General features: G+C 38.4%; 1 protein-coding gene across 2 annotated transcripts; it reads right to left on the bottom strand.

The window, feature by feature from the left end:
• Positions 1 to 4,824: 4,824 nt before the first annotated feature.
• On the bottom strand, positions 4,825 to 24,977 carry ACADSB (acyl-CoA dehydrogenase short/branched chain). Of its 2 annotated transcripts, XM_068398912.1 has the most exons (11): positions 24,920 to 24,977; positions 20,079 to 20,238; positions 19,083 to 19,183; positions 18,100 to 18,306; positions 17,470 to 17,640; positions 15,424 to 15,549; positions 13,989 to 14,081; positions 11,270 to 11,359; positions 9,581 to 9,718; positions 8,786 to 8,885; positions 4,825 to 8,106 (listed from the first exon to the last, which is right to left on the bottom strand). In XM_068398912.1, the coding sequence occupies exons 1-11, from the start codon at positions 24,956 to 24,958 to the stop codon at positions 8,036 to 8,038; spliced, it is 1,296 nt and encodes a 431-aa protein (XP_068255013.1). In that variant the 5' UTR covers positions 24,959 to 24,977; the 3' UTR covers positions 4,825 to 8,035. The 2 variants fall into 2 exon arrangements, with proteins under 2 accessions (XP_068255013.1, XP_068255014.1); XM_068398913.1 differs by lacking the exons at positions 20,079 to 20,238; positions 24,920 to 24,977 and having other exon boundaries at positions 18,695 to 19,175.
• Positions 24,978 to 25,060: the final 83 nt, after the last annotated feature.

Genomic DNA, 25,060 nt, shown 5'->3' with positions numbered 1-25,060 from the left:
TTCTACATTAATTTCTTATGCAAGTTTTAAACGAGCTCAACATATGATTCAGGTCTTTAAAGGCTCCAGGGCTCTCTAGGATTAATTCACTGTTCTTTTCACACATAAATTAATTGTTTTGTGTTCTCAAAAACAGCAAACAGCACATAAATCAACCAGTTTAGAAAAGACGCAAGGCTGGTACTTTTTGCAAACCACTGAAGTTCGCTATTTACACTTCATTATTATAATATATAACTTTTAAAGGAAAAGCTGGAAAAGTAGGACATGTGTTGTTAATTCTAAGCGGATTTCTTGAGTGCGTAACTCATTTTAGCAATTTGATTCCTTGAAAGACAAAAGTTGTGGAGCACTGAAAAGCCATTCTTCCAGTACTCTAATTATATTTTTCCCAGTTAATAATTCAATTGCACATCACTAATGTATTTGCAAACATTCCCACGTGAAAATAGCTAGGTTTTTTCCCCCCCCTCTTTTTGTGTTAAGCCTTGTAGAAGTGAGATTTGCGGATGGAAAAATGAAAATCTAAAGACGTGAGCCCCGGAGCCCAATACCTTTGCCCTGTGTGGACAGCCAGGGCAGCACACCACCGCAGAGAAGCTGCTACTTCAGATGAGGGCTGAACCCTACCCCGCTTCATGGATCTAAGCAAGTGTCAACCAAAGCAGATGACATTGCAGCAAGTAGGGCAAGTTTAATTTACAAGCACTTACAGCAGGACAGGTACTGAGAAGCAGGTGATAGCAGGTATCGTGCTCCCTCCTGAACAGGGGTGTCCCAGCGTACTCTGATCTCAAGGCAAGAGAGAAAAATGAAGCCAGAACCTGGTTACCCCTAACTCCAAAAATAACTGTTTCTCCCTCTGCCCTTCCCAGAAATAGAATTTGAAACCACAGCGTCTTGGCCAAATTGGAATTTGCATAGTTCTGCAAAGCATTTCCTTCAGTTAGGAATGATTTAATTATTCTTCACTTCCTCTTCTAGAAATCATTCCTGGATAATGAGGTTAGCATAGAGCAGATATGTTTCAGTCAAGAAATAGACGTAATTCAGTGCCAGAAGGCTTTTACCGTTCAAAAAAAAAAAGATTTTTGGACACTTCTAAATAGAAGCAGCAGTGTAGAGAAGGTTGGCTATTAAATTACAATAGTCTGAGACACCAGACCATTGGGTGCTTTACAGGGGCTGCATAAGCACCCTGAAGAATTAGAGAACACCCACAACTCTCTTGCGGCTCAGATTCTTATACAAGGGTAACAAGGCACATTTTAAATAATTATTAAATAATGACAAGCTATATTACCTCCAGAGAATTGTTTATCTCTGCAAATTGAATCACTGAAGTCAAAGCACAGTAGAGCTAAAATACTTCTAGTATAAAATGGAAGACCTGCTGCTGCACCTTACTTTGGACCTTGGAAACTGTGAATCCTGCGTGGCACTCAAATATATTTTATGACAAATAGCTTGCTGAATCCAGCTTTTATTATTCAAGCAACAATCAAAATAACCTGCCATATCAATCAAATGTAGACATTGCTGCAATTAAAACTGAGAAAATTCTTTTCTTTTTAAAGCTTGGTTGGACAGACATTGAGAAGACCAAAGTAATTTGGAATTTAAGAAGGGAGCATAACAGTTTGTGTTTGGTAAAAATCATACAGTGGAACATAAAGAATTTTTCTTTGAACATGGGGAAAACAAGACTGTGAACGTAAATACAGCCTTCATCTCATATAACCATCTTCTAGTACATAATAGGGAGTCATAAAACATTTTCAAAGTTCAAAAAGTACCTGAGCTGAAAAAAGTGCTTTGCCTCAGTTCTTACGGGAACAATTGGAGCAAATGCAGCATTTGGTGTGTAAACATCCTCCATCTCAGGAACAGAATGTCTAACATTTTCTTTCCTAAAACAAACAGCATCAGTTTTTGCACTAAAACACGTTTGCTCCATACCAAATATATCTTCAACAGCTCCATTAACGAAACAAGTTCTATGGGGATTTTCAGTATTTAACTACATTTCCAGAAGCTTAACTTTAATTTCTGAATTATTCCCCAATTCTTTTTAGGTCAATTTAGCAGAGCTGACACAAAGCTGTTCTTCATGAGATAAAATGCAAAAAAAAAAAAAAGTAAAAGGTTGTGCCTACAACTCAGTATTATTTAAATGTTGGCTTTTTCCCTTCACCTGGTCCTTTAGCCAGTGTTGGGTGAGTGATACAATGACTCCATAAACAAAGTTACATCAGCTAATACTTTTTAGCATAAATAATGTTTGCAGCTTCTGGGACTCTTAACCTTTCAAACTCTCTGCTTTTTATATCCCTACAGATAAAAAACCATCCAGAGAAGCTAGCATCTTTCTAAAATGTAATTATCATGTCTTTGGATACCATCTAAACAAAGGCAGAAAAACTCAGCAACAGTATCAAATTAAAACTGGATGACTGCTCTGGTTATATTGAAAAATTTGCATTTAATTTGCATATTTAAGTTGCAAATTAGTGAATAGAAAAATCTTGCAGCATGTCCTAGAAAATAATTCAGGCCAATAATATCCAAGAAACTTGCAGCAAACTTAACCAGATGAAAAGGATGATGGGAAAATTACTTCTGTTCCTCTGACAGGTGGGTCATTGTTTAAAACTCTTGGCTGAATGTTCCTAAGAGAGGGCACGAAACAACCCCTCAACCAGGAGAACATCAGCTCTGTCTGTGTGTATCAGAGCTTCTTGTGTCCTATGAAGAGACGCACGCAGAGTCCTTCTGCAGGCTCCAAAATGGAAACTTTCCAAACTCGAAACAATCAAACTTACTGGGCCCAGAGAGGCACGGGATACAAACTTAACATGAACCCATGGTGTTGCAGCTCCACTCTTCCTTCTCTCTAGGCTAGGAAAAAAAGTCATCTCATAGCTGCAAACATTAAGGCATTCTTGATCTGCCAACTCGCATTTTGCCCTAAACCAAAGAAGCAGCAACGCTCCGTTTCAGCTTTTCCCACCAACGAGCACTTTCCCACCATGACCCTCCAGCCATTGTTACAGATGACCCAAAGCTCATTTTAAGTCTTGCTAATATCTGCAACTGGACTTCTCTGTTAAACATGTCCAAAGCAGCCCAGCCCTGCCTTATCTGGTGATATTTATAATAGATGTTTTTAAAGCTGTCACAAATTGTGCCAATGGATTGTGTAACACCTCAGACTGTAAGACCTCCAGGTCTGGCTGGTTAGAAAGCAGAATTTACTTTCCAGTCCATATATGCTAATTTCCTGGTCAGGTGACCTACACATAATATAAACTTGCAATGTGAAGTTGGGGATTTATTGCTGTATTTTCGCTTTTCCTGTTGCTATTTTTTTTTGTAAGAGAGTGGTTACAGCTTATGATAGCTTTCCTTCAGAGATCCCTGCAAAATGATGAATATGTTTTTCTGCACATTCAGAAGTCCTCATTGTGTATATTAAATAACCCTAGTTCTGAAAGTACTGGTTACTTAGCTATAGACACACAGCTTTCTGTCAAGGGGGGAGTGCTTTTTCTTGAGGATCTTCAGTGAAGTCACCCTGAGATTTCTTTATAGGTATAGTCTTCCAGTATTAGAGGCTCTACAGCTAATAACACAGAGGAAAAATAGTTTCAGAAAGACGGAAATCCAAATGATCTTGAAAGATGGAAGAGTACATAAAAATGCTATTGCTGCCTGTTGAGACTGTACGTATTTTTCATTCATATTTTGAAGTATTTTATCAGAAGAAATGTTACATTGTACATTGCATGTTCTTTTGAACATTAATATATCAATGGGAATCAACATTTGAATGCTCTGATCTATGAAACAAGCTATCAGGAAACACAGTGGTTAGTTCTAGTCACCTAATGTATCAGACAGTTATTGCACATGAACAAAATATTTTTAGAGGATAATAAATGCCAAGATTTCAAAGCAGCTTAATAATGTCTCCAGAAATTCCCTCAATGCCACTAAGCTGGGCTTTGTTACTTACAGCAACTGATCTTACAACTGGCATATTTAACTGAAATAATGATTGTCATTCCTATTTGTTAGCCTGGAACTCTGGATTCACTATGCACAGATGTTTGACTGTCTCTGGTGTGGACTTGGAAAGAGCTCTTGCTTCCTCTCACCTGTGTGTACAGCCGACCATGCTACGTAGCTCTAGGCAGACAAATCCAGAAGAGTAAGATTTGGCTGTGCCCCCTCACCTGGACCTTGACCGAGGAGTTACACTTCAGAGAAGACAACTCCTTGCAAAACACTCTGCAACGACTGTATTTCGATACAACACAAAATGACAAATTGTGTGAAAATTCTTTGTGAATTGTACAATACATATTCATCTGCCCATCAGCTCTCACTTGATTTGTGCCTCTGCCAACAGTTTGCACAGTGATAACATAACAGGTAAATATTTATGAAGTATTTGTGGTAGCTGTTAACCGCTTTCATGTAATTCTCTTAGGAGAGCTATCACATTGGTACACTGAATACATTCTGGGGTTGAGGAAAAACATCTCTTCAGCCTTTGTGTATCCAATAAGCAAGCTCAGGAAAGTCAGATAGATGCTTTCGAAGCAGACTGTATTTCAAATCAAGCTTAGCTTGGTTGGAAGAACTTGAAATGTGTCTCTCACCAAAAGATTTCCAAATGGAAATGCAATAACATGTTAATTGGAAAAGTCTTTACATAGCAAAAGGCTCCCAATGAACAATTACTTGGTATTTCACGTAAACCTTTTCTAACACAATCTTTACACAGGGAAAAGAAAATATGGAAGAAAGAACAACAGCATAGAAAACATCATATAAAATGTTGTATTTGAGAATTTCCCAAGTAGCGATTAAACCTTTCCGTGGAAATCTGGCTCAGACCTTTATCACAAACCAGAACAGAATTAAAGAAACCTGACAGATGATACAGTCATTCTCTCCCAGTACAAAAGTTGCAAGATCTGGGAAAAAATGTAAATGAGAGATTATTAGAGAACCATCACTTGATATACAAGATTAGCATTGTATCAAGTCAAATATCAAATTTAAGGTTTTTTTAATACATTCTCAACACAGGTCTTTTCTTCTAACCGGGGAAGCCCAGATGCAACATTTGATTACTGCAGGTGCTGTTCCAGGGCAATAGACTCAACTGACTGGGCTGACTGAGGACATATAAAGTGAAAACTCACTAACATAAATACTTACTGTGTATAAAGCAGCTCTGAGCCCTGTCTTAGCACAGAAAGCCTCACAGCATTCACAACGCCAGCTCTGCAGCCCTACACCTACTGATGCAGCCAGCCACCATCAACAGTCCTGTGCGCAGTGCCAAATGTAGAAATGCAATTTATGACAATCCATAAATGCTTGTCCCAAATGCAGCTCTTAACAACTCCCACACAACAGCACAGTAATTTTATTACTAAACCAATGTCTGCACTAATGCAGCAATGGAATCAGACTTAAGGTGATGAAACAAGTTAACTTCTCCTGGAGTCAGCAACCAGAATAGCTAATGCTCTCCACAGTGGTACCTGCCCTTTTAAAACAACAATGAAAGAAACTCAGTGTTTGTAATTCATTTGTGCGCATGTTCCTCCACAAAATTTTGTAGATAAAAATCAAATACAAAGCATACATTTCTTTCAAAAATTATTGTGTACAGGACACAGCATATAGAACTGAGACGCATGAAATATTTACAGCTGTAACATTAGTTAAAGGCTTGACCTTGCTTGTCTGAGAAGATCTGTTGAGTAGCTGATGAGGCTGTTCAGGTTGTTTCCTGGACTATGGCGTCCGAGTTCAGACTGTAGGAAATCACATTATTTTGATTTTTTCCTGATTATTTTTTCCAAATGGAGAGCTGACACAGTTCTACACAAAGAGACAGTCCTTTTACATAATCCTGGATATCCAGCCCTTAACAGTCCTCCAAAGAGCTCTGCATTTCCCTCCATAAAGGGTTTGCTTTTAGCACTATATTAAGTCAGTTAAGTTACTTCCTAGCCTCATGTAAAACTGCAGAAGCCAAGCTAAGATAGTGTCTCAAACTAGGAGACCTACTAACCAGTATGAATCAAAACCTCATCTCTGCTGACACTCATGTTAGCAAAGCACGCTAAACTGCAGCAGCTAAGGACTGCCTCACATTAGCACAACTCATCACCTTAATCAACGTTAACTCAAACATTTTGTAGTATGGTTAGGATCATTTTAGACTCACAGACAGATTATGTTGAGCAGAGTAACTGTAGTTAATTGTGATGTCTGTAGTTTTAATTCTAGCCTAACAATCTCCCCAGCCATTTCAATTCAGCTGAAAGAAAGCCTGCAAACAACCTGAAATGCATTAATAATAATAGTAATAATAATAAGGATGCTAGAAGAAACTTCAGAAATCATCTAGTCTACCCTCCTACTCTTCTATTTTTGAAAATCTCAAAACTGTTGATCAAACTGATATGGGAGGGGCTTTTTTTATTGGCATAAGGATAATTAGCACATTCATTCTTTGCCTATCAACAGGCAAAGCGTGTATGGGGCGGGAGGTGTGATTCACTAAAGCAGTTACTTCCCTTTGAAGCTGACAGCAAGTCAGAAAACTTTTTAATAGTGCTTTTCCTCCTTGCTTGTTTCTTTGTATAAGGCACTGCAGTAGTTTTGTTTTACAAAATCATACTTGTTAAGTGCCATTTACCCTAGTTTTGCTAGGAAATCCTTTGGGAGTCTCGGACTGTAACATTCTAAGCTCCACTCGAAGTGAATCATCACTGACTAGCAAGCTTTAAAAATGAGACTCTTCTAAGTCAGCCAAAACCAGAAAATCAATCCTTTTCTCCCAAAAAACACTTGAAACAAATTGCCAATTACAGCAATTATAATAATTTTTCATATATTAATCTTTCCATCTCTTGATTCTTAGTTAATTAGTTCTCCAGCACTGAAGAGGTTTCTGCAGTAAATAAAACGTCTATTTTTAAAGTAAACAGAGAGGGATAAAAAAAGAAATACTTCTCACCCCCCTGCCCCGCTCTTTCTCTCTCAAAAGGAGAAAAACTTTGCTCTTTTTGTAGAGAACCACTAACTTCCACGAGTGCATTTTCTAACCTGCAAATTAACAGTCCCTCCCTAGCTCCCAGGAAGGCTCTGAGGATTAAAGTTTGTAAAATGCATTGAAACGGAAAGGCCACTGTGAGGTAGTACCACAGCATTCCTATTACCTAGCTTATATCTCTGTCTTTTTGCAGAACTACTAGAGCTTTTTTAACCCAATTTCACAAAGATTTCAACTCAACCTTTTATGAAAGGAGAACTATAAATAGCCTCTTAGATTAAAACCCTTAACAGCTGAGAAGGCTGGAAAGGGAGGTAGATATTATCCACCTTTCAGCACTACAAATTGGGGCTGGAAGGGCTTAATTACCAAGATATACTTAAGAACACACTAAGGGCTGCTATAAAAATTACTGCAATTACAGCAGCACCACTGACATCACTCTGCCTGGGAGAGGAAACCATCACTTCTATCTCTTTCCATGTACCTCTCCTGCACCCCATGCTAATAAAGGGCATCACGAACAAACAGCAGCTTCACGCCATGCAACAGTTCTGCTGCACATGTGGAGTCCTTTCTCCCAGGTGGCTTAACAGAACCTTTCACACCAGGCAAGCCAAGGATTTGGCTTCTTCTGTTTTCACTTTGGAATCTCAAAGTGGAGATACACTGCATAACTTAAGGCAACAAAATAATTGCAGCCAATGTATTAGCTTAAAAGTGTCTCAGGCAGAAAGAGAGACTTTTAACCCATGATTTCAATTTGAATGTGGAATGAATGATTTCACATGAATTACTCACTGTCCTGAAACGGGGAATTCATGGTTTTCCTTATGATTTTGTCTATGATGATGTATTCTTATTTATGATTTTTATAATTACAAATAAATGTGTAATTCACAATGAGTGTTCAGTGAAATAATTTCTGTTAACAGTCAAGAAGTCCTTATGGTTTCAGTACTCTTGTGCTAAGCTTTTTGCAATGGTGCTCAACTGGATATTTGAAGTTCCTTCATATATTGTACCTGAAATAAGAAGAAAATAAATTATAAGACTATAAAACCACAGTGAGTATATCAAGAGACCAAGATATCATCCTAACAGTTCAGTTAGAACATTTACAATTATGAAGTGAAGTTTTACTGAGCAAATTCTAGAAATAGAATTATTATTTACATTAATGTTCACATTTTATTGTCTGCAACGATTAAAATACTATGCGGCTGGTCCAACATAATGACAAGATGTTTTCTTGAAAAGCAATTCCTAAGTAACCAACAAAAATTAAGTATTTACAAATGCTATCAGCAATAAAAGTCAAAGGGTAATATTGTTAGAAATGTCAAACTGTTAGGTCTGAGGATTATCCTGGTAAATAAGGAAGTCTTGAAAATAAAACTCCACACAGAGTCATATCGTAAAGCCAAAGAAAGTATTTTCAATTTTTTTGAACTGTAATTTTCTTAACAGAATGGGACACAATATGTGTGACTCTATTTTATTGGTATCTAATTAAACATTTAAACTAGCCTTACATACACAGGTATTTATACCTAAAGTTTTACCTTCTTATATCTGAGCCTTTGAACGAGCATTGATTACAGTCCACAGCAAAAATATCTTAAAAAAACAGCCAGTCATTCATCCCCAAACTTTAATACTACTAATGCTACAAGAAATACTTGTTAAGAAACTATCACTCACCTATCTTGCAGTCACGATAGTACTTTTCTATTGGGTAATTTTTTGTGAATCCAATGCCACCCATCCATTCAATACATTTACTAGTTGTCAGTGTTGCAACCTATGAAAATAGTTTCAGAGTTACAATTTCAGGATTCAACTTCATGCAGGTGGTAGTAAATTTTATTATTTGTAGCTATTTAAAGTAAAAACAAAACAGCAATTAAAGCAGTTAATAGAACAAGTGCAAAGAGGAAGGACTGATATTTTTGTATTCTTCTTATTTATGCAAGCTATTTTAGAATAAAAAAGACATTTTTCTAAATCAGAAGACATCAAGAATTCACTAACCGTTATTGCAATAGTTCATATGCTGCACTATGAAAAAGACTAGCAGTGGTATGCAAGACAGCAATTACAAAGAGGTAGAGGCAATACAGTTTTCAATCATACTAAGACTCGCAGTTGTGAGCAGCAGAGTTGAAGTGGTCACAAATGAAGTCTCACATGCCATTTCTCCAGCCACAAAAAGAAAATTCTGAGAAAATGAAATCTCTCTAGATGAGTGCAAATACCAATTCACTTTCTCTTTTAATGTTGTTGCTTGTTTTTCAAAATTCTATTTAGGGGCATGAGCATTTCATTCTTTGGTGGCCTACTTCACATTCCATACACAGACTGAGAGTGAGAAACAAGATAAAAGGACATCCACAGATTTCACAGCAAAACATGAATTAGAAGTTTTACATTCAGTACGAGAGGAAATGTTTAAACAGCAGTGAAATAAATCCCCCGAATAAAGATACTGCAGGTTACCTCAGCAGCGTAGTATTTTGCCATGCTGGCCTCCTTTATGAATGGCCTTCCCGCTTCTGCAAGACGAGCTGCGTTGTAGGTCAGCAACCTCGCTGCCTCCAGCTGCGTGGCCACCTGAGCTATCTGATGTTGCATCCCCTGTAATAACACACCGCAAGTCAGACAGAACCAGTATCTAGTACTCAAGTGGAATTCCTAGGAAGAACCATTCTTTCACCAAGGAACATACCTACACTCTAAAATAAAAATACAAAATCTAGATGGACTAGTAATTCTGCACATCTCTCCATCTATGAAATCGAAGTTGGAAAAACTCTGGGCCAACAAAGTCCTTTTAAGAGCTGCACTCTCATTTTCTCCTTCCCTCTTCTTGGATTCAGGAGTACTGGGGAACTTCTTGCCTGGCTGTCTGGACAGGAGGGTTCAACCTGAACCTGTCTGCACCCATGAATATAAAGGAAAATTTCAGCTAAATCTTAATGTTCTCCTCAGCACCACAGAGACACGAATAGGTCAAAGCTGTATTTTTATTTTGCAGCTGTCTGTTGAGAACATTCATACATTAACAAGTCTAGTTCCCCGATGAGCTTAACTGAGAAAGACTTGAAAAAAGTACCTCTTAAACGAAGTGGAGAACTAGCAAGGTGACAAGTACTTCCCATGTCGCTTAGCCATGAGACAAGAGTCAGGAGCAGCATAAAAGTTTAGAGGACATGACTGATGAATGGATTCAAAGGGAAGGAAAAAGCTGATGCAGCTCACCTCTAAATGGTAGGTATTGCAGAAAAACAGGTTTATTTAAAGAGACCCAAACATTATGATGATTGAAAATGAACATTTAGTTGTCTAACTTGCTCCTAAAATACAATGAAATCTTTCATCTTATTAGAACATTAACACTGCTCCCTAAAATTTGCAAAAATATATATGCAGGTCAAAATAACAAAATGATTCAGCAATTATAAATTCCATTTCCCATTCAAAAGAGGCAGTTCCAATAATTTCCTAGATATCTGTGGGTGCTTCCTAAAATTTGTATAAATTATGAGCAGTACTAATATTCCTTCCCTTCATACGAGATGTAGGTTTCTTTTAAGAAGAAAATTACTACAGTAATTACGATTATAGATCTTCCTTATTAAACTATACATCATTTCTGCAACAGAGTCTTTTTTGCTTTAAGATACAGATATTATCATGAAAACTAAATGTCTTTGTATAACACAGGAAATCTAATAATTCAATCAGTTTTCCTCATCTTTTTATAATTTCTAGTGTCTCCAGAAAAAGGCCTTCCCCTAGACCTCATGAAAGGGTATAAAAACTGGAACACATTCAACATACTGTGATATTAAAGCAGAAGAGAAAGAAGTTCCATGTGTATTATTTTCAATGGCAGTGATCTATACTATAAAGGAAAACGAGTTATGTTAATAATGTTTTGAAGTTTTAAATTATTTATACGGTACTTGAAAAGGCACACAGCACTGAATGTATATATTTTACGTGGCAGATGAATGCTCATCTGAAATTCGTTTGAAAAATTCTTCTCAAATATTGAGAAGCAGAGACATGACACAAGGTGGAGCACAAATTATGCAAATCAGATTACTCATTTTACTGACTTCATCTACTGCGGTAACTACTACTCCCTTCATGGAAACTTCCCACATGTTCATTAACAAGTACCTGGAAGTCAAATACGCTTTTCCCAAACTGGACTCTCTCCTTTGTATAGGGAATCGTGTGGTCAAAACACCCCTGTGCGAGTCCTAACATCTGTAAGAAATAAGACACACTGAGGTGAGTTAGGACAAAAAAACCCCAAAACTTTCAGGAATAAGCCTATTCCATACTATTCCGTTCCTGAAAGAAACTTTCTTGCAAAACGGCAAAGTATTTGTGAAAACACTACCACTAATTTTTGAACAAAAGTTATGGGTCAAATGTGGTTGCGCAAATATTAAGTGTTTCTGGCAAAATTCTTAATTACATGGGAAAATTACTGTAAACTAAAGATTTATAGATCTACACTACACTAACAAAGGAAAAATAATATGCATGATCATTCAAAGCTATTTTCATAATAAAAATAATTTCTTATTTTATGGAAGACAGCAGACTCTCAGAATTAGCAATTTATTTCAGAAGTTAAAAAATTAGTGTAGTGGAAGGAAAGATAACATTTGTTCCAGCGTTTTCTAGGAAAAAAACAACTCAACAGAACAATTTTGGAAGACCCATTGTCTTTTCACACATTCTCTTCAGTCAGCAGGAAAGACAGCAAAACACAATTGTTATCTTGGAGGATAACATCTGGGAAAACTACGTATGAACATTTATAAAGAAGTAACTCACATCTACTTTAGCGTCTGATTTATTAGCCTAAAGAAACATTATGAAATCTGGAAAGTAAACTAGTTTTACATCTTTTTAACTACCAGATTTTGAGAAGTGTATTCCATCCCAAACAAGATAGTAAAGAAAGGACTCTGCCATTCATCTATGTTGGAATACCTAGCTATTAGTAAATAAGATCAGTTGGTTTCATTATATAACTACCATCCATCTGAACGCATTCTTTCTACCTAGTTTCTTTCCTAGGAAAAAAAAAGATACGAAATTAGATCAGGGGAAGCATCAAACAAGGAAAAAAAAAAAAGGAAAATGGATGGCATGAAGAACTGTTAAAAAGCAAGGTAACAGTATATGGTAAAATTAGTATCTCATAAAACTTTTCTAACTCAAGATGGGATATTACAATGTGGCAGTCAGCTGTCACATCAAGCAGCTCAGTCAAACTACTGTTAATGATGCACAATAGTGTATGGGTAGTTCTGGACAGACCCACATATTAAGCTGAAAGCCAAGGGCCCCAAGAAGATAAAACCATGACTCTGACTGGGTTCAGACATCTACTCCTTAATCATTTAGGTACTAGAAAAAAACCCACACTACATAGGAAAATGAGTATGTGGGAAAATAACATAAGAAATTAATGCAATTTGCTGCTAATCAGCTGTATTAGCAGATTTGTTGATTTCTTATATAAACTCATATAGATGAGCCAAGTATATCAACTTCAGCACCTGTAACAATATATGCAGCTACCTTGCACTAAAACTGTCTGAAACTGTTTTCACAGCCGCAATTACATTTTATAAGATATTCATTATCTTTTAAAATTATTACTACTGCAAAAGTGAATTCAGTACTACAGGGCTTTAGAACTGCTCTTCCTGTCCATTCAAGTGCATTTCTCTTCATCTGAAGGTGCCAAGGAAGTAGTAACTAAGATATAACAACTACCTGACCTTAACTTTTAATTAGGCTATAAGTGTAACTTGGAGTAATTAAGAGTAAAATCCAGACCACCTATTTTACTGCCAGAACCTCTGTATTATTTACAGCTCTGGGAACAACGGGGCCCACAGCTCTAGTTTTTAAATGCCATATCAGACAAAGTTTAATCACAGATAATCCTTAGAAATGATGGAAAAGCCAACCCATTTAGCAGCATAATATACTGCCATGTGGAAAGTCTAAATTTCACGAGGACTGTTACTTCTGGTTTGTTTGCAAATTAGGGCAAAAGATAAGGGAGACTGGTGGTACAGACACATTACCATTCTGTGATTCTATGATTCTATGATTACACCCTATACAGCACAACTACATCCACAACAAAGTAGAAACAAAGAAAAGATTACTTTCAAAAGCGAATTAAAAATATAAAAACTTGTCATAAGTAATTTTATTATAGGGTTGAACCTGACTTCCACTGAAATCAGCAGCAATATGAGATCCAAATTGAGTTTACAACAAAACACAAGATTTTGAAATAACTCCAAAGTCAGCAAATATTTTCCCCTAAGATGCCATAAGGTGCAATTCTCAAACACAACAATGAACTAGGACACTTCCGCTATACAATGTCACACTTATTTTAAAAATAAATTGACTTTTAAAAATAAGTTGTTGGGAAAACATCAGTGAGCATAAGGTCACATTTGGCAATCCCATACAATCACAGTTGAAAGCATTAATATTACACATTTCAGTGTGCTACATTTGCCAAAGCTAGTTTTCTTTATAAAATAAATTTGCATAATGGAAGATAAAAATGTTGATCTATTTCTGTAGCAATAAGTTAACCACCAAACTAATTGCCATTTAATGTTTTCTAAATCTATTGCTTATGTCATCGAAGGAGAATTTTACCATTTACAGTTGTTTCGGTATGTTACTGTAACTTAGATACAGGAATAGTGACACCTACTGGCAATTTAGTTTTTAATAAAGTATTTTCTAAATACTTTATTCTTACCAGCTTTAAATATTTTGTCAATTTCAATCCAAATTCAAAGTTATACACGGGTTGTACTCAGTATTAAACAAAGTTACCTACCTGTGCAGCAATACCTATTCTGCCAGTATTTAGCATTCCAATTGCATACTTATAGCCTTGTCCAACCTGTCCCAGAATATTGGTCTCAGGAACCTAAAGAATAAAACCACACAGTTATTCCTGTTCTATTCTGCTTTGCAACTGCTAGTACGGTTCACAGGTGAATCAGTGTATATGTTTTATTGAATGTTCCTCGTAAGTGAAGGTATAAAACATAAACCAGACATTTGATATGTTCATTAATGATTTGGACGCAGGACTTGAAGGACTACTATCCAAGTTCGCTGATGACACAAAACTGGGAGGAGCTGTTGACACCCCCGAGGGCAGAGAGGCCCTGCAGAGAGACCTAGATAAATTAGAAAGGTGGGCAATCACCAACCGCATGAAGTTTAACAAGGGAAAGTGCCGGATTTTGCACCTGGGACATGGCAACCCTAGATGTACATCAGACTGGGGAATGAGAGGCTGGAGAGCAGCCCTGCAGAAAGGGATCTGGGGGTTCTGGTCAACGGCAAGTTGAACATGAGCCAGCAGTGTGCCCTGGCAGCCAAGAGGGCCAACCGTGCCCTGGGGTGCATCAAGCATAGTATTGCTGGCCGGTCGAGGGAGGTGATTGTCCCGCTCTGCTCTACACTGGTGTGGCCTCACCTTGAGCACTGTGTGCAGTTTTGGGCGCCACAGTGTAAGAAGGATATGAAGATACTAGAGAGTGTCCAGAAGAGAGCCACAAAGATGGTGAAGAGTTTAGAAGGGAAGCCGTAGGAGGAGTGGCTGAAGTCACTAGGTCTGTTCAGGCTGGAGAAGAGAAGACTGAGGGGAGACCTCATTGCAGTCTACAACTTCTTCACAAGGGGAAGTGGAGGAGTAGGCACTGACCTCTTCACCCTGGTGACCAGTGACAGAACTCGAGGGAATGGCAGGAAGATATGCCAGGGGAGGTTTAGGTTGGATATTAGGAAAAGGTTCTTCACCCAGAGGGTGGTGGAGCACTGGAACAGGCTCCCCAGGGAAGCTGTCATGGCACCAAGCCTGACAGCATTCAAGAAGCATTTGGACAATGCCCTCAGATATGTGGTGTGAATTCTGGGGTTGTCCTATGCTGGGACAGGAGTTGGACTTGATGATCCTTGTGGGTCCCTTCCAACTCAGGACATTCTATGATTCTATGATTCCTAGAATACCTGATTAGAACGTTCTCTGATACATGTGATTATAAACTGATGATTAGGAAAAACTGTATCAAAATTTTAGAAACCCAACCCTCCTCAAGACTTTTGTGAAAGAATAGGGAGGAAAAAGTGAAAATATGCCAAACAATCAGTATGTCTAAGGAAAAAAAATATTGAGAATTTAGTTAGCATTCTTTCCTTATATGTGATCAAGCTCCAATTACACACAAATTATGCTTTAATAGCTAAACAACTTACAATACCTTAACGTTTTCAAACGTTACTGGGCAGGTGGAAGACGCTCTGATTCCAAGCTTGTCCTCCTTCTTCCCCACATGTAGTCCCTCTGTGTTGCGATCTACTATGAAGCATGTAATTCCCCTGTACCCCTAGGATGAATTAAAAAATAATCAAGAACTGTTTTTTATACTAATATCACCAAATGGTGGTCTACATATCTCATTCCAATACTGAAATTTTACACCTGCTTAATACTCTATTACTAAATGAAACACTGGCACTGTCATCTGTTCCCTCTATGTCTGCTAATTATGGTTTAACAAAGGCCAGAGATACCTTCCTATTAAAATATTCCATGTGGAAAACATAATCAGAACAACCTTAAAAGCTCTCAACAAGACAAGGGACTGATATTACATGAATGAACCAGATACGACCGTAGTACCTGTCTATACTGGAAATCACTGGGAAAGCAAGTTATCGCTGTGCAATGAAGTTGCTTGCTGTTGGAACATATGTCACAGTCAAACCATGGACTGCAAGAAGACACAGGGTATCTTTAGACTGAAGTGGTCAAATGAATAATGGCTCTAAACTCACGTGTCAGATGATTCTATAAGATGCAAGATTTTACTTAAGCCCAATTACTTCAGCTACTCTTCTCAAGGAAGGCTGCATATATACTCTTCCTTTTAAGGCTGTCCAAAGTAAAAGCACTAACTGATGAGACTGGTTGCACTAGGAACTGTGCTGAATATTCAAAGTGGAGCATAGTTGTAAGCATACAACAGACCTAATCTAACACCCAGAGCTGGTGCACACATTCTCCTTGTGATTCCAGTTTGCAGAACATGGATATCACTGTCTCTTCACTTTGGAGAGGTAGTGGGAATATACTTACTAAAGTACTCTCAAATCATTATGATGGTTGTTATCAAAAAGCTCAAAGAGTTGATTTGGTATTCAGATCATGATTGGACAGGACACTAAATAATGCATGTGACAACACATAGATTGTGTAGCAAATCTAAATTCTGGCATCTCCTACATACAAGCTTACAGTCTTCACATCTTTGACACCTTAAACTTGACTTTGAAGTACAGAATGGTGATTCCTCATGGCTGTCACTTTCTCTTTTTCCCTCTGTGTAATTCTTATTCCCAATTCTCTCTCCTTTCCACCACTTTTTTTTTTACATTTAACATTTTAGAATGTTACACTAATGCAGAAACAACTCCAGATTATATGGCAATGCATAGCAGTTAACAAATATAGAAACTGAAAAATCAAATATATTTTTGTTGTGTGTAGTACTCAAATCACCCACCAGCTTGTGAAGAAATGAATAAAAATTCAGAAAGTGACACAATGTTCAACTGTTCGATACAGTGAAAGAAAAAACCCTCTTCTTATTTAGTCAAAACCTGAAATTTTAATTTTAAAAATAAATATCTTCAAGTTAAATTTTTAAGAAAAAGATACTGGAAGAAGTTTAAAAAATAAAAGTTTTAAACAATTTAGTTTTGTATTTGATTATTACTCTACCATATTGATATAGTACATTTTAAAGTCTGCAGTTAACTTTTCTGAATCTACTATCTATATCCAAACTGGTGACAAAACTTGAAACATGCGTATTCAGCTACTTATTTTTTTACCTAAACATATTTCACTATAGTATACTTGTTAGTTTTCCAGTGCATGTAGCCTAAGCTCTATTTTGCCTTTTAACAACAGCAACTTGTTAGTTAAGTCAGAAGGGGTGGAAAGATTAGGCTATCTGTTCTTCTGTTACTCAGAATAATACCAGTGCATGCTGTGCTCTTCATCTAAGCAATTATGATTCTGACATTTTTATTTTTGCTGGTGGGAGGAATTTATTAAATTGCTCAGCAAGTTCTCAATTTTTCTTGGGAAATATTTTTAAAGGTTTGCTGTCAGTTAGGAAAAGGTGCAAAGAATATTAACTTTCAGATTATTAATATAAAATCAGATTATTAATATAAAATCCATAGTTTCATATATCACCAGCTGTCAACTGAAATGCAACTATTCTCTAGCAACTTACTAAGGATGGATCTGCATTTGCCATCACGAAGAAAACTCCTGCGTGTTCTGCTAAGCTAATCCACATCTTTGAGCCATTGATAATATAGTAGTCTCCTTTCTTTTCAGCCCGAGTCTTCAAAGAAAAAGCATCGCTGCCAGATCCAGCCTCCGAAAGACAGAAACTGCCTATCTGTCAATTGAAGGGAAAAATTTCATTTTAATTTTTACTGAACATATAGGCACAACATGTAACAAATTCTGCAACGAAAATAGTTATAAACAAGCAAAAGTCTCTTAAATTCAAACATTTTAACCTATTGCATCAAAGTAACTAAGTTTCAGATATGGAGATTAAAATAGAAACACTATGTAACTACTTGTCTCTCAAAGTCAACTGCTTTAAAGTTATTTTCCACAGTAAATTAAATTTTAATGAAACTAATAAGCACCTTTCCACTTTAACCTCTCAGCTACTGATGACAGGATGTATCTGTATCAGCACAGATCTCAGCTCTAACCACGAAGTTCATACATAAAGATATTTTCCAATGCTGCAGTCACACATTTAGTTACCGGAAAAAAAACCCACTAACATTACTAGACTATAATGTATTTTTTAATAGTTAGGTAAAGTGAGACTTTGACTCACTGTATCTTTAGCCACTCTGGGCAAATAAATCCTCTTTTGTTCTTCTGTTCCATATGTGGTAAACAACCTATTTGTTAGTGTATTTTGGAGTTCACATAGAAGAGCTACAGCTGGATCAACTTTGGCCAATTCTTCTACCACCAATATGACTGAAAACAATGAAGCGCCAGTTCCTCCATATTCTTCCCCAAGCTCAATGCTCATCAGCTGAAATGTAAAAGATGCAAATATATCAATCTGTTAGTTCTTGTCAATAACTTGTTAGCCCAAATTGATACTTAAGAGATTAAAATAAAAATCACAGAATGTAAAGTTCCAGATCCTTCCCCAAAGACCGGTTTTCCTTCAATACCCTTAACAAACGAATAATTCTTCACAGAAGTTGCTAGTCAATTCATGCAAGAAATAACTAATGTGCAGTATACAGGCCAATCATCACCCTAATTTGATTACATTTTCCAGAACAATTGCAATCTCAACAGAAGTCTAATATTTAGAGTTGTCATTGTATAAAATAACTTTCTAAACACAGACAAGCTTTAGGTCTGATAGCAGGGAAGGCTAAAATTGAATCCAGGAATGAACATGAGCATACCTGCAACACAAGTCTTCATGGTTGCCCAGTAAGGACACAGAGGCCTCCTGATACCCTTATCAGAGTCATGCCAGTTCTAGCATTCTATGCAATTATTTTTACATAATTAAAAAGAAAAGGTGGAGGGAAGATAAGGAACTTAAAGATAAGATGAAGAATGTGATGTGGGAGAGATGGAAAGAATATTACAGGAAAAGATGGAAAATGATAATGCAGTAAAAAAGAAGAGAAAGTTGCCCCGCTGTTGATAAATCCAAAGTTTTTAATGATTCATTACGTCATCATTTGAATTATATCCCTCAATCTAAAAATCTGAAAAGTGCACAGCTAGAAATCGATATGAATGATGTCACTTTTTGAATACATGATTAAGAAAAAGTGTGCAGACCCCTTGTTCAAACAATCCCTGTATTACAGAGTCTTCCATTTTCGAATTCTCATCCATTTTTTGCACCAAAGGTGCAACTCGTTCCTGAGCAAATTTTGCCACTGTAATGAAAAGAATAAAGAAAAGCATGTAAGTATTCTACTGCTCTCCTTGAAGATCAATACAACAGTTATAACAAGTTAATAAAAGGACAAAAAGTTGCCCGAGTGAAAAAAGGTGATGTGCCACAATGCTAAATTATCATCGCTTTCTGAGCTCAGCCACAATTCTGAAACAAAACAAATACTTCCTATAAATTCAGAAACTTTGAAAGCATCTCAGCAACGTTTATGTAACATTGGTTGACCAAAAAAATTACAGAAAATATTTCAAATACATCCCTTATTTGGTTAGCTGTATCATAGTTCTTTAGAAATTAAACCTGCAGTTTGGGAATGTGGTCTCAGGCTTTAATGCATGTTATTTTGAGTGCACAAAATCCTGTAAGGCTGTTCCTGTTTAAGCAGAGCCTTTTATAAGCTCTCTCCTAGATGTGAAGGTCCTCACTCTTTCACCTTTGCTCTGAGGATCTCTTCTGAAACACCGTCTTCCTCATGCAGGCCTGGCTGCATGGCAGACACATCTCTCACCATTCTGGATATACTGGAAATCTCTGAAAACCAGCCACAGCAGTTAACTGTAGCTGCACTAAACACTTTAGAAAGGGCATGAGTCAATGCCAGGCAACTTTGCTTCTGTGACAGTAAAAGTTTTAAACAGTTAATATTTATTTATGCAGAGTAAACTGCACTGTGGTATGTGGAATTGTGCTACGGTAACATGGAAAAAGAACATGACATTCTTCTCTGGTGAACTAAGGCAGTTTTAACATTAAGCAAAATCCCACACAACAATCTCAACATTTAACTAGAATTAAATAATGAAAAGAAATTTTTAAGCTAAAATTTCCCTTCTAGTTAGACATTTCCAAATTTTAACCACACAGATAATATGTACCCATATTTTTCAGCATCGTCTCCTCTTCAGTGAATGTTTGAAGCGGAGCACAGACAACTCCATCACTGGCTAGATTTGGCATAAGCTGTGATTTGGAGGATCTAAAGACACATGGAGAAGCCCTCCAGGGAGCCAAGTACGCTGGCAAATTTCTTTTCAGCTGTTGACAGAATACAGAATATGCAAACAGTTAGTAGAATTTGTATTTGTATACAGACAGCAATACACAATTTTACCTACAGTTTCTATTCAGTAAATGAATGGGAAATATAACTTGTGTTCAATGTCTAGTTTGAAAGTTTTTGAGAAGATATAACCCCTTGCAGTGTCCTAAAAGAAAATGCCCTGTAATTACTCTTCTTTTAACTCCAAACAATTTTCTTTCTGGAAGTTTGCTAACACAATGTTATTCTACGGTGTAGTCACAAAGATGAATTTTAGTCAATTTTAGTGTTTACAGCAAATAAATCCTGCTGATAGTATTTATTTTTACAGATGATTTTGCAAGTCTGCTCCAATATTCATAGTACTAAGAGTATATTTTGATAGAATTAATATCTTGACTAACACATATGCTAAGAGAAATGTGAAGTAGGCATACAAATGTTTTTTACATAAGACCTGTCACCTTTAATGATAGACTTAGCTTTCCCCCTGGTTTTCTAGGGGCCAGCAACTCTTGTTTCTAAAGCCATCTGACAGGACTTCGTCTGGATTATTGGTATTTTGCTGTGAAAGGGCGTAACTTTTAACATCACTGTGGATTTTTGCATTCAAACTGAGTCCTTACCCACCACTTAATGATTTTCAGAATGAGCACACATTTCACAGACAAAGCCCTGGCATTTGAATGCCTCTGTATAGTTAATTTCTATATAGTTAGTTTAAATCCTATAGTTAGTAAGTTGATAGCACTATGTAACTATTGTGCCTTATTTGGTTGATTTATTAAAAAAGTAGAGGAAGGAAGTAAAATTGAGTAATTTATGCTTAACCTCTCCCCATTTGTCCACGATATACAACAATCTCAAATGATATCAAGAAACACTGGTTATCCAACCAAGAGAGCAGAGGTATGACAGAGCCTTTTACTATAGGAGGATGGCACTAGGCATATATAGCAAAAGTCACAAAAATGCACAGAACAGACAGTGACTTTGGGGGAGCAAGCTACACATGGTGATTGTCAGGTGGGTGGAGACAGATCCTGTGACAGGTAATTAGTTTTGTACCTTGGAGAACTATAAATTACTTACTCAAGTAGGTAACAGCAGGCTTTAGAAAGGAACAAGTTTGGTTTGAAAATTAATATATTTTCTAACCACAGAATAATTTCTTCGGATTTTTTTTAAACTTAGCATAATGAATATGATCTGGCTTAAAAAGTAACAGGCTAACAGTAGCTAAACTGCTGCAAAATGTATTCCTGAAAAGCAGTATTCAAAAAAAAGCACAGTTTGACTGACTGATCTCAAAAGAGGCAAGATGGAAAAATGGCTTTGCTCTTACAGCTCCCAACCCCCAACTTACTCTGTGGCTAACGTCTACAGATCAGATCTTTGCTACAGATACCCGTCACTATTGCTATGTCAGTCTAAACTGTGAAGACATTAATGTCCTACCAAGACAACTGCTGACAGAAATCGCCAGTAGAGACACAGTTGTGCCATAAAAACAATGTATATAGGAGCATATGCCTGCCAACATACACTTTTGCCAGCACACACTCAACCCCACAGTGAGCAGTGTGATAACCAGACTGCTATTTAGCTCACAGAATGCAGGACAATTTTGCAATGCACACTGTGATAGCAGCATTCCTCAAAAAATGGAAGAAACTTTGGAGTCAGGAAGTAAAAATTTCTTTGATCCTTCTAATAATTCACTCTCTTTCATGTTGGCTTTCAACACTTGTCATCTCCCTGGCTGAAGAACTGATGTAAAACAGATCTACGGACTCCTTTTGTCTGAGAGAGAAGATGCGTAAGTCTATTACAGTAAGGAAACACCAACTTCAGCACAACCCGTCATGCATGACAAAAAAAAATAGTAAGAAGTGGTAATATAGCAAACAAATATTGCTGTGAACATTCAATGTTCGCTCTCATTCAACATTCCTGGTCACACAAAACAAATACTGACTAATGGGGCTGATTCATGAATACAAAGTTTGGACAATCAGCAACACTTTCAAATGAAGACTATGTTACTGGAGTCACTATAGGTCTTCACAGAAAACCAAAATATGAATTGCTTTAATGGAGAAAAAATTCAAGGCAACCATGTTCTGGAAGCTGTCAGTCAGGAATGGATTATTCGCAGAACATCTGGCTATGGTGGAGTCACTCAACACCCAGACGTGCAAGACTAAACATCCACCTCTGTAAGTCCACATTCTTAGCAAAGTCTGAGAAGGAAAAACCTAAGTATACACACACACACATATATAACACAGCACGCTTCCTGAGCAGTTACAGGATTACAAATCACACATACTTCCTGCTTCTACTACTCTATTTCCAAGTACAAATAAAAGAGCATTTTTCTTTCATGGTGGCATAACCAAAGATGAATCACTGAGAATATTTCACCAGTACTGACCAAGAGCTGTCAGGAAAAATACATGGTGCCTTTTCAAGAATACAAAACTTTTTGAAAAGCTGCAAGTAGTTATACTCAGTAGGAAAGAAGCCAGTACTGTTGAAACAACAACTAGTAGTACTCTGGAATTACCTCTACTTTCATTTAATGGCACCTGACACTTGGATGTAGAATTATCGACCACGCAAGTGAACACATCACTAAACGCATGCAGAGGGCTCTGCCCCATCCAAAGCGGGAAGTATAGATTTTGTAAGCTAAAAAACACACAGATTTTTCTCATGTGCTTTCATGAAAATGGGAAGCTGGACAACTTTGATTAAAAGCAGCTCAGCAAGGTCATGCACAAGTGTGCAGGGGGCTGAAGTGACCTGCCAATAGCCCGGCTAGCAAGTAGAAGCTTTGCAACACAGTAAACAGCTCAGTGTTTGTAAGAGGCTACAGCCAGGATAGCAGGCCTGCTCTTGGCAGCAATGCCAAAGGTTTTGCTCCCATGGGAACTGTCCCATCCTTTGCTTCCCCTCCCTCCTCCTTAGTAGACACCACCCCAGGCTTTGCCCCCCCCACCAGAGCTTTCACTTGGAGGCTCTTCTACTGCAGCCAACCCGCTTGACAGTGGCAGAGAAAGGTGTCCTACCGCAGCAGGAGAAAAAAAGGTAACCCTCAGTGTACGTATACAGACATGGTTTGATAAGCAGTTGTTTGATACCTGATTGAGATGGTGCTACAGGACAAAAGGAATATTCGTAACACGGTTACCTTGAAAAGTCTTAAAGCTGGCCCCAAGGGACGGGACACAGACAGCACCCACACGCAGAGCAGCAACCCACGGGTGTTATGTATTTCACTCCAGAGTAACACCACGGTGTAAAAGTGATTTGGTTTTGACTTAACATTTAGATTAAAAACAAAATCAAGTCACTACATTATTGTTTACATTTTTATTCTTAGAAGTCATGCAGTTGTATTGTATTACAAACTTTCAGATAGTTATTTAAAGTACATAAATGTTACTCAAATGCTTTGATACTGCTTCCCTGCTTTTTTTTCCTCTTTTTCTGTAGGTAAGGTAATGATTTACAGTGCTACAAGATTCAGACTGCTTGCCCTACTAAACACACATATTTAAAAATTGGTTTCTGGGTTGCTGGTAACATTGATTTTTCTGTTTATCTCAATTCTTACCTCCGCCTCAGCTCTATAAAGATTAGTTCTTTTGATTTCCTTCTGTTTGTTTTACAATCTAAAATGAGATTTTGACGCCGGTGGACCTGGCAGCAGCACTAAGATATAAATAAAAAAAGGCCAAAGCAATATATTTTCCTAAGTTTTTCCCTGATGACTTCCACTCCTGTATCTGTTCTAGCTGGCTTTCAGACAGCTCCTATTTCTCAGCAGAGAAGCTCCATCACAGCAAGCTTGCTTGCCCTCATTTATGGGCATGGTTCTCTTTATTTCCATTGTCACAACACACCCACAAGCTGCCATGAGAAGGTCCCAGGTGTCTTCTCACTCTGCACAGTAAAAGAGTGTGTGTGTGGCACAAACCCAGGTTTTCCGCTTGTTTCCTTTGTCTTTTGATTACCCTTACAGAAGTCTGTTTAGGGAAGTAAAGGAGACATCAAAGCACCTCTGCTGCTAGAGCTGTGCTGTCATCTCTCAGCCGTATCACACTTGCAGGAACTTTCCTTACCGAGAAGTGACCATATACCACCCCTCCACACCAAACCCGCAAGGCCAGAGGAGAAGAGGCCTTTCCAAACCCCCCTTCTGCCGCTGCAGCCCTGCACCTGCCCCGGCCGAGCCCACCCCGCACCCCGCCCGCTCCCAGCCCCAGCGAGGGGCTCCCCGGGGGCCGCTGCAGCGGCGGGCGCGCCCCCGAGCCGCCCTCGGCCCCAGCAAGCCGCAGCGAATGCGGGCGGAACGCGGCTGCCCCTTCCCACCGGCGGGACCGGAGATCGCATAACGGACACGCGGGGGCCTCCTCGGCACCGCCGCGCACACACGGCCCCCTCCACGGCGCTCGGTGGCCCCTCGGCAGCCTTAACCGGCGCTCTGAGGGGAGAGCGAGGCGGGATCACCCCGCGCCCGGAACCCCCGTCCCGACGCTCCCTCAGGCGCCCGGCGGCCCCGGTATCGCCCTGGCAACGGGCGCGGCCGCACCCACAGGCTCAGAAGCACCGGGGGACGCCGGCAACTCGGCAGGAGAAGAGCCCACCCCCTCAGCCGCCCCGCTTCACCTTCGTGCAGCTCCGCAGCCAGCCGCCCGCTGCCGCCATGTTGGCGCCCGCCGCGAGCCGTCCCGCCCCGATGACGCAACGCGCCCCGCCCCCCCGCCCGCCAGTGCTGCGCGGGGCCACGCCCCCGGCGCGGTCTCGCGA

The sequence above is a fragment of the Nyctibius grandis genome, chromosome 4 (assembly GCF_013368605.1).
Source record: "Nyctibius grandis isolate bNycGra1 chromosome 4, bNycGra1.pri, whole genome shotgun sequence".
NCBI lineage: Eukaryota > Metazoa > Chordata > Aves > Nyctibiiformes > Nyctibiidae > Nyctibius > Nyctibius grandis.
This window is presented reverse-complemented; position numbering and strand designations above follow the sequence as displayed.

Excerpts from the sequence above, each read along its gene's own strand:
- ACADSB (XM_068398912.1), bottom strand. The coding sequence starts at position 24,958 with ATGGCGGCAGCGGGCGGCTGGCTGCGGAGCTGCACGAAG. Across the intron at positions 15,550-17,469 it reads CAAATGCAGATCCATCCTTA|GGGTACAGGGGAATTACATG; the intron begins GTAAGTTGCTAG and ends AATTCATCCTAG. Across the intron at positions 14,082-15,423 it reads TAACGTTTGAAAACGTTAAG|GTTCCTGAGACCAATATTCT; the intron begins GTATTGTAAGTT and ends TTTATTCTTTAG.